Source organism: Rattus norvegicus, chromosome 4 (genome assembly GCF_036323735.1).
Source record: "Rattus norvegicus strain BN/NHsdMcwi chromosome 4, GRCr8, whole genome shotgun sequence".
Classification (NCBI taxonomy): Eukaryota; Metazoa; Chordata; class Mammalia; order Rodentia; family Muridae; genus Rattus; species Rattus norvegicus.
Window position 1 is genome coordinate 13,914,171 of NC_086022.1, and position 18,367 is coordinate 13,932,537.

Here is an 18,367-nt window from a genome sequence, read left to right on the forward strand (position 1 = left end):
CCCTCGAACTTCACACTGTATTAGTTCTTGGCATTTTAGGGCCAACTTCCTTGTTAACCTGACAAAAATGGTGTACTGCAATGCTGGAAAATACAATGTACATCAACTTCGACTTATTTCCACTTGATATCACATTCCATAGATCCTGGAGAAGGCCGCAGTGGGCCTTGGTTTCAGAAACACTGCCCGAGAGCATCCTCTGAGCTGGACCATAACACCCACCCACTGGTACACTGCTGTGTGGAAGGGTTATTTCAGACTTCAGGAAGTTTAAAAAGGCATCAGTAAAAAATGTCCCTGCACCAAAGACACTGATTCCCCTTTCACAGTCCGAAACCATACTAAAGAAACTCAAGCTAACTAAACTATACATTTCTGATATTCAATCATTAATTCAGCGATGATGAAGTCTACACATTGCTAAAAGATGGAGCGAGTTGAGCAGATGATGTAACGTGAGATACTCTCACTGAGCAGTCAGCTCCCGGGGAGACTAAGTTTCTTTTTCCTGAACCATTACTAAGTTGGGAGCCATTGAAAAGCAGCACAGTTCTGCTAAGGACTTGTGTCTAGGTCAGAGGTGTTCACTTTCCTTTGAAATGGCCTCAAAATATGTAAGAAAATTCCTTTCGTAATCTCGCATTTACCTTTGTTCTCAGAAGAAACTTACTCTAGATATTTTATTAGAAGCGTTTCATGAGGCAGAGGCAGGCTCATCTCTGAGAGTTCGGGGCCAGCCTGGTCTGCAGAGCGAGTTCCAGGGCAGCCAAAGCTGCACAGAAAAACCCTGTCTCCAGGGGGAAAAAATGTTTCATGTTTTGTGAAGTTTATGAGCATCGTAAATAAAGTCATATGTGCTTACAAGGGTTTTAAGTTGTCAGCGTGTGCAGATTTTGGCGCATTTTAGATAAGCGCTAATATCAGTCAAAGGTAATGCTGAGATGTTTTCATCACAGCTTTTTACAGTAGGGCTCTGCAGGACTGATATTCCTCTAGAATATTTACAGTCAATTGGCCCTTATCAAATTTTCAGATCAGTACTCCCCAAAAACTAATGAGACTTGTTTACCACTCACTCAATCCCTCCCTGGTCTATGGACACCCACTCCATCCCCATCCACACCACCCACTCACCTCACCCACTCCTCCCAACCCACCCAACCCATTTATCCCTCCCCACTTCCCATTCCTCCACCCCTCTACCCACCCACCTTACCCTCCACCCCACCCCACCCACCCCATTCTTCACACACACACACACACACACACACACACACACTCACTCACTCACACACACACACGTAAGCTCAGGAATGTCCAAAGGATGGACCATCAAGTTCAGCAGGCTCTGAAGGACCTACAGTTTAAGACTCACTCCCGGTACCTTTCTACCTTTCTTCCAGGTGCGACCCCGGATTTTCTGGCCCCGCTTGTGAGATGGCGTCTCAGACCTTCCCAATGTTTATTTCAGAAAGCTTTGGCAGTTCCAGACTTTCCTCCTACCATAACTTTTACTCTATCCGTGGTGCTGAAGTCAGCTTTGGCTGTGGTGTCTTAGCCAGTGGTAAGGCTCTGGTTTTCAACAAAGATGGGCGACGGCAGCTGATCACCTCCTTTCTGGATAGCTCGCAGTCCAGGTGAGTGCCGGTGGGCTGGGACGTACACAGAACGCACGGGATCCAGTTTAGATCCATTTTCAATTTGTCGTCTTTCTCCTTTACTAGACGAATATATCTTCTAGTCTTTTAGTAAGCTGGAAGGATGCCTAGTTTGCTTATAATTATTTTTCCCTGGTTTTTAATAAACTAGAAGACTTACCAGTGACTTTGAGCTACTAACAACTGACATTATTTTTTAAATATGAGATGCTCGCATCAAAACTGTGTTCCTAAGCCAAAACCTGGTTAATTATTCATGTCGTTTATTTATTTGACAGCTTGCAGGGGCTGATTAGATTTACTCGATGTCATCCCTTCCCCCAGTGCCTGATAAATAATGCAGTAAAGGAAAGATTGGCATTTTAAGTATGTGTACACAAGTACACAGTATACAAGTGGTTATGAATGTAGTTATTCTTTATGGATACATCTGTACCTATAAAATATATACACATCTTCTGCACTTACTTATACATCTCACAGTACAATTACACATATTTTATGAAGCAGTGATGAACCCCTATACCTGTTGAGATGTTCATTTCAGTGCTCTTGAAATTCTTGGAAAACAAAAACTTAGTCTGTCGAAAGAATACTAACGTGCTTACTAATCATGAATTACTCGTGTCTAGGTTTCTGCAGTTCACCCTGAGGCTGGGGAGCAAGTCTGTTCTGAGCACGTGCAGGGCCCCTGACCAGCCAGGGGAGGGAGTTTTGCTGCATTATTCATATGACAATGGGATAACATGGAAACTCTTGGAGCACTATTCATATCTCAACTACCACGAGCCCAGGTACGTCAGAGCGCATCGGCAAAAGTGGATACCGTAATAGTTCCTTCCTGGGGTAAACCATGATTCAATTTTACAGTATCGTGGAAGGCCACATTATATAAGACTCTGCATGTTCTTCTACTGTAATGAACAACTGGTAAGGGATATATTTTCAATCTGTGTGTCCTACTGACTTCGGTACTTCAAAGAAATATGTTCCTATACATTGAAGTGTGTATTGGAGAGAAAGAACGCCTATACTGTTATTCTTAGTCATAGAGCATTTTGTAATAATAAATTAAATATAAACATTATAATAATTCATTAATCTGGTAACCATGATTTGAGTTTTCACACAGTAAAACTAATTAGTAAATACAAATTAATTTTCTCACATGTATTGAGTCCCCGACAATGGCATATATGAAAATATAAGTAAAATCCTTTTCTCTAGCCGCTTCTGTTTCTCTCTGCTTGTGTATTTCATGATACATGTCACCTGATGGGACTATCCTTCAGTGGTGACAGAATGTTTCCCACCAATGTTTCAGTGACATGCTGCCCTGCTATAATGTGCATGGGTCTTCTCAGCAAAGTCCCCTAGAAAGAAGAAAGGGGGGGGAGGAAGGGAAACCTCACAGTTAAGATATCGAGTTAAACACCATGAGAGGCAAACACTGTACCACATTTACAGTCATGTACAAACGCATACTACTTCCCTTCTGCGAAGTACCCTTTTCTCCTGGGATGGGTAGGGAGTTGATCCTCAAGGTTTTCCCTGGCACCTTGGGAGTAGACAAGGTTTAAAAGAGAAAAGAGGGTTGATAATGCATGCTATGTATTTTACAGTCTTGTTATGGACACTCCCACTTTAATCATTGATTATAAGATAATAACTTTGTGCATAAAATGAACTAGAGTGTACCAGAGCCAACCACCCACTATTATGAACCAAATTACACACTAAAACAAATTTTAAACGTCCCAACTTCGGTGTGTACTTTTGTTGGACTTGTAAAAATGTAAAACTAAATTCTCTGTCACTCAGAGATACACAAGTCCCATAGAAATGTTCCAGGGACTCTTCAGAGTTAATATGAATCAGTAAACTGAATAAAAAGCAACAGGATGAGATCCTGAAGAAAATATTACCATCCCAAGTGAACTCGGCCCAACGCCCAACGTTTTCCTGACAAAGATGGACAGCTGCAAAGTTCAGCAATCAATCTGTATAATTAAATATAATTCATCTTTGTTGATATGAAAAATAAAGACATATTTAACATGCGACTGCAAAGGTGTGTTTAACCGTGCCCACCATTTGACAGTCACATTCTTCTTCTAAACAGAATTGAGGCAGCCTTTCGGTATTGGGAATGTGTTTCGTTTAAAAGATTAAGATCAGACTGGAGGATTTTTTAAGAAGAATGTGGTAGTGGTCCCCAAACCTCATTTTCTGCCCTTGCATATCTGACTGTAAGACTCTTCCTCCCTCCCTCTCTCCCTCACAAATATTAATAAAAGCTGACATGGCAGAAATAGAATTTGATATATTCCAGGTGCTAAATTATATTCTTCATAATAAATAATACAAACTATGGAAATTTTTCATAGAGTTAAATATATCTTGATGCCTTCAGCCATGTGCTCTGTTTTCTTCAGTATAAATTGCTTCCTGTAATTGCTCTGAATCCGGTATTATCTCTTGATGTTGTCGTTTTCAGAAATGAAGCATGAGCCGTATGTTGGTCTTCTAGCTGGCCACCACGATCGCTAAAGGACAGTTTCAGATAATTTGTTTGTGATTCATTCAAAAATAAAAGAACTGTCTGCTTATGCCTCAAGTCTGAAATCTTATAATTATGCCTAATCTGAACGAGTGTCTTGTGAACTAATTGGTACTTTCATTAGTATAAAATACCATAGTTTTGTTAGAGCTTAAATTTATTTCATCCTTTTTCTTACTGATATTTTTACAGTTTAAAATTATTTAAAAATCAAGTTGTGGTCAATTTTATGCCTTGACTATTTATTATGTTTGATTCCTTTATTTTGAATAACCCAATTCTGAGATACACACACACACACACACACACACACACACACATACACACACCACACAGACACCACAGATACCACACAGACACCACAGACACACACATACACACACACACACAACAGGTAAACACATACACAGGCCAAAAAGAAAAAGCAGATGTAGCAGCTACCCACAGAGGAAAGACTGAACCAAAAGGTTACCCTGAATCTTTGTATTTTCACAGAGCAACATTCTAATCAAGGTCCCCTAGCTATTCCAGCCAGCCACTCTGATATAGGATATCATTAAGAACCCCCGCCCTGTTGGCAGATGTGTGGAAGAGAAGACCAAGAACAAGAAGCAGTGTGTTTAGATCTAAATCCCACCAAAGTCACTTAGCTTCTGCTAATCACAAGGGACCCTTGGCCTCCCTCTGCCTCTGTGTCCACACCTCAACCCCACAGGGGACCCTTGACCTCCCTCTGCCTCTGTGTCCACACCTCAACCCCACAGGGGACCCTTGGCCTCCCTCTGCCTCTGTGTCCACACCTCAACCCCACAGGGGACCCTTGGCCTCCCTCTGCCTCTGTGTCCACACCTCAACCCCACAGGGGACCCTTGGCCTCCCTCTGCCTCTGTGTCCACACCTCAACCCCACAGGGGACCCTTGGCCTCCCTCTGCCTCTGTGTCCACACCTCTTTTGGCCTCCACTGCAGACCCTTCCCATCAGGGTGTTTTCACTGTGTACCAACCACAGCTGTGCATTCTGACATGCGGATGAAAGGCAGAGGAAAAGGATGTGGTCCTTGCATGGGATGTTTTTATCCTCAATTCTCAGGTGAAGGGGCTGAGATGCATAAGGAACCTAAACCAGCCTCCCTTTGGCTACAAAGTCATCAATTTCAGCAATGGGGACCCTGACCCAAGGGCCTAACTACAGACCGAGAGTAGTAACTCCTCTTTAGTAAAACACTGATCTCTTTAATTTCTGTCACATGCGTGTTGCTCTCCTTTACCTATTTTTAAACACACATATTTTTGGTCATCAGAGAGATTATTAACTGAATTTTTTAAAATTATTAAAATAGAAGAAAATTATAATTTTCTAATAATATGATAATCAAATTAAATTATCAAGAGATAATTTAGTAGTTGCATCATTGAACCAGTTAGGATGTAGTTCAGTCCTCCTCACCATGCACGCTCTGAGTAAACACTCGTGGCCATCCAGTAAGTATGAAGAAGATTGGAAGTAAAAACTATCAAAAAACGAGTAATTTAACTATTACCCTCATTAACTACCACCTGACGAATTCTATCAACAAGAAGTTGGTCGGATTATGGGAACTACTTTAAAACCACGAATGTACGTGGGTCTTTGGTTTTCCTAGTTTAACTAAAGGCCTTTCTGGCTTAAGTTTTTGAAATTAATATTTTTTAAATTTAAATTACTGTGTTTCTGCATTGGTTTCCCACTCTTCTGTGGGATGCGTTCTCTCTGGATTTAGAAAGTTCCAACTAGCTAGCTGTTCGTGCCATCAATGGCAGGCCTCACATTTATCCTTCTGCCCGTATATTCCTGAGCAAGCCGTGAAGGGAAATATATATCAGTTTTTGTTAGATTAATCACATTTCCAAGCTATAGTTTTAATTTACACACACACGCACACACACACACACACACACACACACACACACACGCACACACACACGAAGCAATCTCTCAGGAAAGCCAGCCTCAGACACTGACATGTTAGGCACTTTAAGTTGCCCATATAGACACGTAGCCTAGAAATGAGTGAAGTTTTCCCTTCTCTTCACTAGCTGAGGAGAGGCCCTCCACACACCTCTCCCAGGGCTTAACTGAGCCCTGACGGAGACAAACGTCCCTTTTGCTGCCCGTTTCACATCTCACCTCGAGCGTGGACATGAGCAGTGTGGGGCTGTGATTGATGGCGCTTTCAGACCGGTGCCATTGCAGAGGCAATTAGAATGCAGTTCCTGCTGGTGTGTCCAATAATTGCTCCTTGGAATTAGGAATTATTCTTAATTTTCTTCACCATTTGTCAGATACAGGTTTGCTGTCATGCCGTTGGGACACGGCTACCACCATGCTAAACTCAGGGGACCATGGGAGCACCATGCCCCCGTTGCACCATAGCTCTGTGACAAGCCACCCGGGCTCGCCACTTTACCACTTTGATGAGTATCCTGTGTTTGAGCGCCCATGAATGAAAACACAGTCACGCTTTTTGATATGGGTAGAGGACATTGTTGGATGTACAGCAAGCCAGTCATCTCAGGGGGCTGTATATACTAGAACCATGTTTAGCGCCGTACTTAAGGGGAGGGGGGGGGAACTATCCTGACTAATTGTTTGGTATATCTGTTCCTGGAGATTAGAGTTTTCAATAATTCAATGTATTCAACCACTTGCCTGGAAGTGAGGTTTGTGGTATAAATATTCATAATTTAAAAGAGCAAAGTGTCTGGATTTCGACTTCTTCCCTCTCAGGATCATCTCCGTAGAGCTACCAGATGACGCGAAGCAGTTTGGAATCCAGTTCAGATGGTGGCAGCCGTACCATTCTTCCCAGGGAGAAGATGTGTGGGCCATTGACGAGATCCTCATGACATCGGTCCTGTTCAACAGCATCAGCCTCGACTTCACCAATCTTGTGGAAGTCACTCAGTCCCTGGGGTTCTACCTCGGCAACATCCAGCCATACTGCGGCCATGACTGGACACTTTGGTAAGGCTCCTGTTACAATCTACATTAGTAAACAGAGCGTGAGCGTGAACTCGTAATTCATTCTGCACTAGGTCTGTGGTCGAAAAAGATTGACCGGGCGTGGCACATCAGAGGCTTGGTGTTATGTTTATGTCATCAGAATGAGGGCAAAAGAAACCAAGATAGATATGAAAATTTCATGGCAATTAATTTAAATTTTTAGTCTTCAAAAATTTTATGTAGAGACCTTCCTCAAAAACTACTAATAATTAAAGCTGTCACTTTATTATCCTTTCATGGAGGGCTGAGATGATCATGCTTTGGTGTGAAATTACATTACGGATTGGCTTATTAAAATTTCTCACAAGGAGTTCTCTTTATGCTGTCATATGCGAAGTTCAAGAAGTTTGTCATCCCTGATTCATTAACTTAGTTGTTACTTTTAATGCATTTTCTCAAACAATATCAGCTCTAGTTAGCGGTGCTGGTGGAGTTTCAAGACTAGGGAATAGCCTAATTAAGAGAGTCATCGCTTTTAGACTCTCCTTCCAGTGGTAACGTACAGATGTAATTATGCAACAAACGATAAGTAAATTAAAAAAGTATAATTAGTACTTCACGAACAGCACTAAAGAGGATAGATAGAGTGGTGACTGACAGGCTGCCCACCTGACGAGAAATTGTCCCTGGTCCTCAGAGCAGCCTACCTTAGAGCCCGTCAGTGTAGCATATGACTGAAATCCCAGCACGTGAGAGGTGAGAACGTAAAGATCAAGTTCAAGATCATTCTTGGCTATACAGGGAGTTTCTGTCCAGCCTGGGCTACTTACATAAGATGGGGGTTCAAAGACAGAAATTTACCTTTGGGAGCCCGAGAAGGTGGACGTGGTGTCGCTCTGAAAAGTGGAAAACAAGGAAATCCCAGCCATGTGGAAATTCCCAGGAAGAGAAACCAGCTCCGAGAGATTCTGTGGTGAAGGATAGCAAGACAAGAATGGCCTTAACATGCTCAAGCATCAGGAGGGAGGGGCGTGGTGGGAGATCCCAGGCGTTGAGAAAGTAAGAACATGTCAGGAAAGAAAACCAAGCAACATTCAGAGACCGTATAAGGTTACAGGCCCGAGAGAGCCCCAGATTCAAACTTAGGTCTAAATAATCCTACAGGCTTCACCACTGCGTCCGCTGCCCCTCCAGGTTCCCTTTTCACCATAAGCCTGACTGAGGAGTAATTTCCCAAGAGACTTTTACCTTCTATCAAGTCATGATCAGACCAATTTAATTTCCTGCAGATGAGTCATGCCGAAAGCTAATCGTTGCCATTGCCTCCAGAGAGTGTATCATAAATGACCCGTCAGTGGCCTTATCATAATTAGAGGTAAATTTTACACACCATTGCACAGCAAATTACCTTGGATGGGAACTGTGCATGTGCAGTCACATCCCATGCACAGCGGGATAAAAGCATAGCACGGGAACGGCAGGGAACGGAATGGAAGGATGGCTGGTCACTTTTGCTGCGACTGTGTTGGACTAGACACAGAGATGTTTCCACTGGACTGACCACTGGAAATTCTACTGCATCCCCTAAGCCTATAGCTCAATAAATAAATAAATAAACTAAAATAAAAGATGGGAAGTGGACAGGAAAATGGGAAGATACAGACGAAAATGAGAAGTATTAGAACTTTGTGCTTCTGAGGTTTTCGAGTGGCCGGAAATAGCAGTTATTCAGATCGCTCATAGACCATGAACCATGTCTCGCAAGGCTGTGTGGTAAATCTTTTTCAGCACTTCACTGAAACAAAGAGTCTGATCGTGAATGCAAGCCCTACTGCATGTTTACTTTCATAAATGGTTAACATCTGCTCCGATAAACCCCCAAAGTTGCTGAGCGTTTTAACTTTAACGCTCAAGTTGAATGCAAGATAACAGCGCTTTAATTTTTGTGCTTTGATTAAATCCTGCAGACAGTGTCCTTTCACACAAGTCTGATGAATATTCTTAACCCACTACTGCTTTAATTTGTGGAGATCCCTTTACTTTATGAATTTATGATTGCAACTGTAAGTCTAGAAAACCATTAGAAAATATAAATAGTCCTGAGATCCCCGTGGGCACCTCAAGCAGCCCTGTGGGAGTTTTATTAACAGCCGAATGCGGGCACTCAGAGTTGACTTTCTGGTCTTCTCTCAAACAAACAGGAGCTGTCTTAGTCACAAAACATCCGAGGAGATGTTGTGGCAGTGATAATGAGACTAGAGAAACATGGTAACCATTTTTAAAGGGACATGAAAAATGCTTACTGCTCATTAAATTGAAGCCGCATGGAAAGTCTCAAACGGCTAAAGTCTCAAGCTAAAGTCTCAAACGGCTCCCGTCTTCTTAGTCAGCAGCTCAGAATGAAACTCTTTAATGACTCTGTTTCTCTGCTGCTGCTGAGGAATACATTGTCTAAAATTGGATGCAAACTTGTTTGGCAGTGTTGTTCAGAAACACTTGTTACAATATGGAAATTGGAGAGAAGATATTGGCAAACTCTGTATTAGTATCTCTCCCAGTCCTCCACAGGAGCAATTGCTTTTTGTTTCTGTTTTTTTTCCACGTAGCATCCTCTGAGCATATTATCTTATTAAGTAAAAAAGGCTTTAAATGTATTGGAAAGCATGGCCTCTACCCTGTGCTGACCTTACTTCTCTCCAGGGAAATGTAGACATGGTCCGCACTGAGAGACTGGTGTTAAATTAATGACGCTCGCCTCTCCCCAGCTGGGTGTTCATTTGGTTCTCATTTGAGACTCGTGACTTTCCATGAGCCTGGATTGTTGTGACCCAGCCTGTTCTCCAGGGAAAGCCTGGACAATTGCTTTTTCATTAGAATGACAGTTAATATGCTGTGAGTCACTTAGAGTATGCCATTCGAAAGCACTTTTCAGTGGGGAAAGAAATTGCTTCTAATTCTTGGCAGTGCCTTCCCTCTTTTCACTGTATCACAACCTTTATCCGCTTGAGTTTTTTTTAAATAGTTTTGAAACCTCTTAGACATATCTCTTGTTTGTGTGTTTTTTAATTGAAATAGACTCACATCCTTTCCTCCCTTCCCTCTCTTCCTTCCACCCTCTCCCAGCTACCTTCTCTCAAACCCTTCTTATGACCCCCTTCAAGTTGAAGGCTCCTTTCTTTGATTATTATTCTTACATGTGTACATGTATGGATGTATATGTACAAACGTGCGAATACAAACTGCTGAGTCCATTTTTGTTGTCTGTGCATATGTGGTTCAAGACTCATCACTCTGCACTGGGAAACCAATAAAGGACTCCTTCCTAGGAAAGGGTGATTCTTTTTGTTCTGTTTTTTTACTTAGTCACTTTATATCCCACTCACTGCCCCTCTCCCAGTCACCCCCTCCCATAGTCCTTCCCCTGTCTCCCCTCCCCTTCTCCTCTGAGTGGGCAGGTTCCCCACTGTGTATCTCTTCCCACCCTGGCTCTTTAAGTTTCTGAGAGACTATGTCCTTCCTCTGCCACTGAGGCGAGACAAGGCAGCCCAGCTAGAAGAACAAACACATCCCACATACAGGAAACAGCTTTTGGGATAGCCCCCACTCCAGTTATTCAGGACTCACATGAAGGCCAAGCTGCACGTCTGCTACATACGAGTGGGGAGGCCCAGGTCCAGCCCATGTATGGTCTTTGGTTGATGGTTCAGACTCTGAGAACCCCAAGGGTCCAGGTTAGTTGACTCTTCTTGTGGAGTTCACATCCCCTTCAGGACCCAAAATTCTTCCTCCTCTTCTTCCATAGAGTCCCCATGCTCCTTCCACTGTTTGCCTGTGGGTGTGTGTATGAGTCAGCTGCTGGGTGGAGCCTCTCAGAGGGCAACATGCTCCTGTCTGCATGAAGTGTTTTTGTTTAGCAAGACCCAGTGAAAACTTCTCCCATCCACATCACCATTGCCATTAATAGCGCTGTTCTCTGGTCCTGTTTATGTAGATTTTTCGGGAAGAGGCTATTTCACAGCAGACTTCCTGCTATTCTAGCCCTTAAAATCATTTGTCCCCATCCCGGTCATGTTCCCTGAGCCAAACATGCAGGAGCTGTGGTGTGTGTGTGTGTGTGTGTGTGTGTGTGTGTGTTGGAGGTGGGCTCCTCACAGTCTTTTGATCTAGGCATCGTGTATAGTTGTGGTTTTCTGTGATGGTCCCCATTTATTATAGAGGACTCTTTAATAAAGGGTATTTGTGAAACTTAGCTAAATGTCTAAGAGTAAGATTCGGATTTGAGTATAGTAAGGCATTCCACTATTTGGTCTAGCAAAGTGGTGGAGCTAGAATCTTTCATAAGGTCCATGACTCGCCCCCAAAAAGCTGGTTTCTGGTACCAGGCATGCCGTCCCTCCTGTTGAGTAGGTCATAAGTCCGGTTGTGTGGCTGTTGACCACCCCTGACATACGAGTGCCACTTACTGCACTTCCATGCATATCTCGCTATGCTGGTGATATTTGTGGGTCATAGGCATTGCCTCTGCCCTTTCGCAGCTCGCATAGTATTTTCTGGAACCATGGAAGTTAGACCATAAGAAAGGCTTTCCAGTCAAGTCCAGCTTAAATTGTTTGAGTCCTGTGTCATGAGCGCATGTTGCCTTTAGCAGTAGGGGTATACCCTTAACTGCTAAGAAACATCAAGACCTACATAGATAATCTAGATCACTTAAGGAGTGTCACCAACTACGCTCACCAACCATTCGAAGGGAGGCAGTTATGTAAAACTGTAGTTTTTGTTAGACTTCGGATCTTATGGGGAGCAACACATACACACACACACACACACACACACAACATGGTGTATAATTTTAGATTAAATATAAAATTAATATGACTTTATCAAATGACCTTGATGGCATTTGTCCCTCTCAGTCTATACTGACCTCCCTCCCCACTTCCCAGTTGGAGTTCCCTTCCTGTTATCCCATTTCCCACTTTATATCATCTACACCCGAATCCCCCAACCCTAAAGCACCCACATCTATGGTCCATTTTTACTAGATTGCTTTTTGTGGTTACTGTGGTTACATCTGAGGATTTAGAGCTAGGAGCCACAGATGAGAGAGACCTTGTAGCAGTTGTCTTTCCAGGTCTGGGTTACCTCATTCAGTACACACAGCTTAGGGTCCCAGTAGAATTAGCTAGGTTTTAGCAAAGATTGGACCTGATTAACACAATTAGTGATAATATTGAATGATATTGGCCTCCCTCTGTCTTGTCTGAAGAGCTGGCTGGATAACACAGGCACGAAGCCATGCTCCCATGTAGCTTCGGGTTTTTACCCAGCACAGTGGTGGCCAAGGGCCTACTGTAGCATACCGAGTTCTTAACAACCGTGGTCTAATAGAAAGCAAGGCTTCGAAGTTGTTCACCCATTCAGATTCCGGCACTGCCACTTGGAAGTTTGGAAACTCAAAGCAGGGAGATTTTTAACCAAGGAGGAGTTTTGAGAAGTCCGTTTCCATTGAACATTTTTTAAGAAAGTTGCAGTGAAGCGACTTGTGAGAGTTAGGGTTTTATCATGGAACGGTGTAGAAGCAGGCATTTCCGACTTGTGTCCACCCACTCCCTTTGCCCTTCTTTCCACAACCTAATGGCCTCTCTAGTTCCCATTCTGACCCTAGTGACTGTCCTGTCAGCCAACCTCATTGCAGGGTGGTCCTTAGTGAGGACTTAGTTGTCAAGCAGAGTGAGATCGCCCATGTGCACAGTCTACTGGACTATCTAGAAGATGGCATGTTAATGGTCTCGTTTCGTTGTATCACCAAACGTAATCCCCACCCCAAGACAGCAACACCAGAAATTCAGAAAATATGTTCAGTTTTTCTGAACCTCAGCTTTCCAGCTCTGAAATGGGAGTGATAACATCTCCTCGCACAGAGATGTGAAGTTAAGGCATGATGACAATGGGAAGTTTCCGACACCAGCGTTCTCGTCATTGGCTGGCTGAACAGAGGACATCAGTCTGTACTGCTGTGCTTATGTCCGCACTGTGAGAAGCATTCTTGAGTTTCAGAAATGAATAGATGCAATTTCGCTTAGGTACTATAAACGACCACATCTTTAAAGAGGTCAAAGTAAATTTATTGAGTAAGGTTTTGCTTATAAGAACTAGATTTGGTCCAGAGGGGAGAGGTGTGCATCAGAGAGGTTGCTGGCCACTTACTGTTCTTGGTATCTTTGTACCGGTTGTGATTTGAGGCAAGACTGGAAAGTGGTTAGGCAATCCCAGACGTGTCTTATTATAACTCAACACAGTGTGTTTACAGAACAAAGAAGGAAAACGTTCTGTGACTGCTAATAATTAAAGTAAAAATTAACACGAGGTAAGAGAAGCTGTCGTTTATGGCACTTGAAGAAAAGTAGACTTAATTGAAAAAAATTAATAGACCATGATGTAGAGAAATGTTGAAAGAAACACCTTGGTACTTCGTGGGCTTTAAGGACTCAAGTGCACTCGTGCTTCACGGCAACCACTGTGACTTCATTTTTAATTGAAACTTCCTTATATAAGTAAACCATGAGCTCTTGTCATGTTAGGTTTACAGTTTAGAAAGAGAAACGTTTTAATGTTTGACTAGAAAAATAAAAGAAAAACAGACAGGAATTCAAATTAAACTAGGAATAACAAAAGGTACGAGGGGGAAGAGGGTAGCAGTGAGTTTGTGTTGGTGGGAGAGGACATCCCGTAAAACTCAGCTTTCCTGTGAGTAAGCATCAGGTAGCATCGTCAGTCCCAGAAAATGGAGACATAAGACAAAGAGAATAGGTACACAACAGGTAGCCCCACTTAAAAATAACTGACAGGTAGTGATCAAAACTTCGTGTTCACGTCTCAAGGGAGATCTCTTTTGGTATGAGCCAGAAAATAATATTTGTTTGTATGTTTTATTGAAAGCAAGAGCTAAAGATGCTTATTCCGTGTAAATTTAATGAAGTTCATATAGTCGGATATGGTAGTGTATGTTAACCAACATACATAGCGGGCTAAGGTAGGAGGAAAATTGCTTGAGACCAGGAATTCTGGTGAGGCTGGCAGCCCAGTGAAACCTGATCTTAGTGGTTGGGTAGTGAGGGACACTAGAAAGAAGGAAAGAGTCCCTGCTGATCTTCCGAAGGATCCAGATTCAGTTCTCAGCACCAAGTTCAGATTCCTAGGGAATCTGACATACTCTTCTGGCCTCCGTGGGAGCCTGTATGTGTGTGCACATACACACAGAGAGGCACATATGTATTAGTAAAAGTAAAAATATTTTAGTAAAACAGCGAGCAGGGCTGGGGATATATAACTCAGTGACAGAGCATATGCCTGACATGTGGATGTTTATCCTCCTAAGCTGATTTACAGCCTCCACAGTAGATGAGGGAACAACTGTTCCTTTGATGTGACGGAGAGAAACCTGCAATTCATTGTTATACGATAGTCATGTGATAATGTAGCAGAATTGAATGATAATTGAAATGTTCATATATGTGTGCACGTGTGTGTATGTGTATATGCATATATGTGTGTGTGTGTGTGTGTGTGTGTGTGTGTGTGTGTGTGTGTGTGTGTGAACGAGACTAACTTACTGTTAAGGCATTTCTAGGCTATAGGGACCTTCTAGAAACAATAACTTGTATTGTTAAAAGATTTCCCAGCTAACCTAGGAAGCCACCATTGGAGTTAATGTTTGTGCAAACTCCTCATGGGTCTATAGGAAAACTCAGACACACAACATATGCATATGTGCACGTGCACATACACAGAGAGAGAGAGAGAGAGAGAGAGAGACAGAGAGAGACAGAGACAGAGAGAGACAGAGACAGAGACAGAGACAGAGAGAGGGGTAGGAGGGGGAGGTTATGGGACCTTGGAAGCCTGGATCATATACTTTTAAATAACATTTAAGCCTCCTTCATTTTGTTACATTTTTATTATGTTTTAAATGTATTTAGTGAAAGTTAAGTCTTTCCCACAGATTGGTTTTCATTTCTTTATTTCACTGTACTGGACTAAATAAAATTTGTCAAAGACAAATGACTCTGTCATTGGTAAACAGAGACAAAGGAGAGGTCACATTGATACTTAGCTGAAACTTTAGGCATCCCTAATTCTCAGATCATACAGAAATATGAGTAGAGTCCTGGCTTATCAAACAGAAATAATTGAAAGGGAATCTTTCTAGGATTTTTCTTTAATTAACCTTCAACCGATAACTTACATAGAGATTTCATTATTTGGTGTTTTTTAAAGCCAGTTTGGAGTCTTTCTACAAAATCTATTAAAAGAGCATCAAATCAGCTAAAACTACCGTTGAAGGAAACCAGTCAGGATGAGGCAACTCCCAAGAGCTACATGGAGCGCTGAGTCGTGGTCCATGATTAGCCTAGGGATCGAAAGTGATAGACAAGGTGAAGACACTGGCAGCCACTTCCTGTTACTCTCAACAGCAGTGGAGAATCTGCTCAGTCCCTAAGACCTTCAGTGCCTCTAAAGGTTGCCAGTAGAATTGAGTAGGACCCTACGGGATGTGTCGGTGATTCCTAAACCAAACCCATTTGCTGGGCGTGCTCACTGTAAAGATTCCATTACAGAAAGGCTTCCATCTATTGGCAGACTAGTTTTATGCATTGAACCGTTATTGATGGCAGCACAGCCCTGTTAACGCAGGAAATGTAGCCGTCGGTGCTCAGATGAAGACAGGGAGGCCCTTTGCTTGTACTTCTTGCATGGTAAGAGAAATAGCTACAGTGAACACTAACACCATAAAAGTGCGCTAGGCAATGATAAGGCTGAGAAGGGAAGGGTGAGGGGTCTGGGTTATGGGAAAAGGGGAGTGGGGCTATCTAGAAAAGCAGTGAGGAGTATGTAAGAGGCCATGACAGCAGCTAGAGTGGGGCTCTCCCTGAATCTTTTGCCCACCTGTGATCCCATCCCCTAACTGGGCCACCTTGCTTGGACCCAACGGGAGAGGATGAGCCTAGTCCTGCAGTAAGTGTGTGTGTGTGTGTGTGTGTGTGTGTGTGTGTGTGTGTCTGTGTGTGTGTGTCTGTGTGTGTCTGTGTGTCTCTGTGTGTGTCTCTGTGTGTGTGTCTGTGTGTGTCTGTGTGTATTTGTTTGTGTGTGTATTTGTGTGTGTGTATTTGTGTGTGTGTTTGTGTGTGTGTCTGTGTGTGTGTGCATGTATGTGTGTGCCTGTGTGTGTCTGTGTGTGTGTCTGTGTCTCTGTGTGTATCTGTGTATTTGTGTGTGTGTATTTGTGTGTGTCTGTGTGTCTGTGTCTGTGTGTGTGTCTCGGTGTGTGTCTGTGTGTATTTGTGTGTGTCTCTGTGTGTGTCTGTGTGTATTTGTGTGTGTCTCTGTTTGTGTGCATGTGTGTGTGTCTGTGTGTGTCTGTGTCTGTATGTGTGTCTCTGTGTGTGTCTCTATGTGTGTGTCTGTGTGTATTTGTGTGTGTGTGTCTGTGTGTCTGTGTGTGTGTCTGTATGTGTGTCTCTGTGTGTGTCTCTGTGTGTGTGTCTGTGTGTATTTGTGTGTGTGTATTTGTGTGTGTGTGTGTGTGTGTGTGTGTTACCCAGGGGGACTCACCCTTCTCAGAGGAGAGGGGAGGAAAAGGCGAGAGGATCTATGTGAAGGGGTACTGGAAGGAGGGGGGCTGATGTCAGGATGTAAATTGAATTAATTAATTAACTGAAAGAATCTGTAACAAAAATGGGAAGGCAGAGGGACTCAGAAAGAGAGGCTATGAGACAAGTAGAGTCTGATCATGCAGGGGCCCCGTAGAGCAATGTGAAGTACCAGGTTCTGGTCTAGCTGCTATCAGATTCAACAAACAGTTTGAGACGGAGGTGGATCACAGTCTTAGACTTTTAAAGTAATGGTAGCTGCTGTGTAGAAAGCGGCTGTCAGAGGGGAGAGGAGAAGCGGTGAAAGTTCGCCTGGGAGACTAATAGTGCTGTTAGTACTGCATGTGCTGCAGTGGAACTTGGGGTCTGATAATGGCCGTGGACAAAGGGGTTCCTGGATCCATTTTGCAGGACATCCAGAACCTGCCTAGGAACAGATATGGTGGCTGTGTCCCAAGATTCAGGTCCTATTAACAGCAGAGGGATTGACGTTTGGAAGCCATTATCTCTCCAAACTGAGATTATCCTAGCTGTCTTCCTTTGCACTAAGAACCTAAGGATGATTTCTACTCAGCTAATTAACCATTGATCAAACCAGCGGCAAGAAGCATTTACAGTGGTGGATCAGGTCTGTGTCCTCCCTGGCTTGGTGAAATGGAAATTCGCTGAGTCGATACCATTTCTTTCTAGGCAGCACCCCTTAGTAGACCTTGGTCGTCAGGCCGCTCAGGTTCTACAGCCCCCAGCTCTTCCAGCGGCCAGTCACTCGGTCCAGTGCTTCGTCAGCAGGTCAAGCTCTTTCCTCCCTCAGTGCCTCGCCATCGGCCAGCTTGGCCCAGTCTTTGTCCAAGTCTGGAGAAAGTCCAAGAGCTGACAAATGGGTATCATCTCTAAAACAGGGCAAGGAAATTGCAAAAGCGAAATATCTATTAAACACGACACAATGCCAACTTCATTAACTGCTAAGCCTAATATTCATAAAATTTTGTGATGTTGGAAATAACATTGGAGGACAGACTCCGAAATATGATGAGAAATCACAGCCAAATGTCCACTAAATCACCTGTACCCAAAGAAGATTTAAAGGGGAAATTGCAGAAGCACATCTGAAGATGTTCTGCAAATAGAAGTATTTTATCTAATGTGAGGTACCCATGCGCATTAATACATCTGCCATGGTGTGGGTTGGAGTTGCCATGATGAAAGGTATCAGAATCGATCCTAAAAGACTTCGAATGTCTCTCATCGGTGTTCTCTGAACAGTGCATGTGACCACACACAGTTAAAGAAAAGAAGACTGTTTCCGTGCTCTTCCCTGCATTTCCCCTTCTCCTACATGCTGCACCCTCGCCCAGGGTCGTCAGGGTTGTCCACACGACGGTAATGGTAAAGGAGTAAATGTGGATCCAGCAAGTTCCTGTCTGTGCAAATTGGCTCTGAGTGCCTATAACAGTAGGCTTCTGGGCAGCCAGCAGCGGGAGATGAGCTGGAGTCGTGGGCAGAAGTGGAAGAGTTG

The 18,367-nt window shown here is 43.3% G+C and overlaps 1 protein-coding gene across 4 annotated transcripts in view; it reads left to right on the plus strand.

Moving 5' to 3' along the window:
- Positions 1 to 18,367, plus strand: part of Reln (reelin) — a 426,762-nt gene that overhangs the window by 285,731 nt on the left and 122,664 nt on the right. For all 4 annotated transcript variants that reach the window (XM_039107060.2, XM_006235873.4, XM_039107062.2 and 1 more), the window contains exons 18-20: positions 1,404 to 1,637; positions 2,291 to 2,452; positions 6,986 to 7,222. In XM_039107060.2, coding sequence (XP_038962988.1) covers positions 1,404 to 1,637; positions 2,291 to 2,452; positions 6,986 to 7,222 — 633 coding nt within the window. The remainder of the gene's footprint in view (positions 1 to 1,403; positions 1,638 to 2,290; positions 2,453 to 6,985; positions 7,223 to 18,367) is intronic.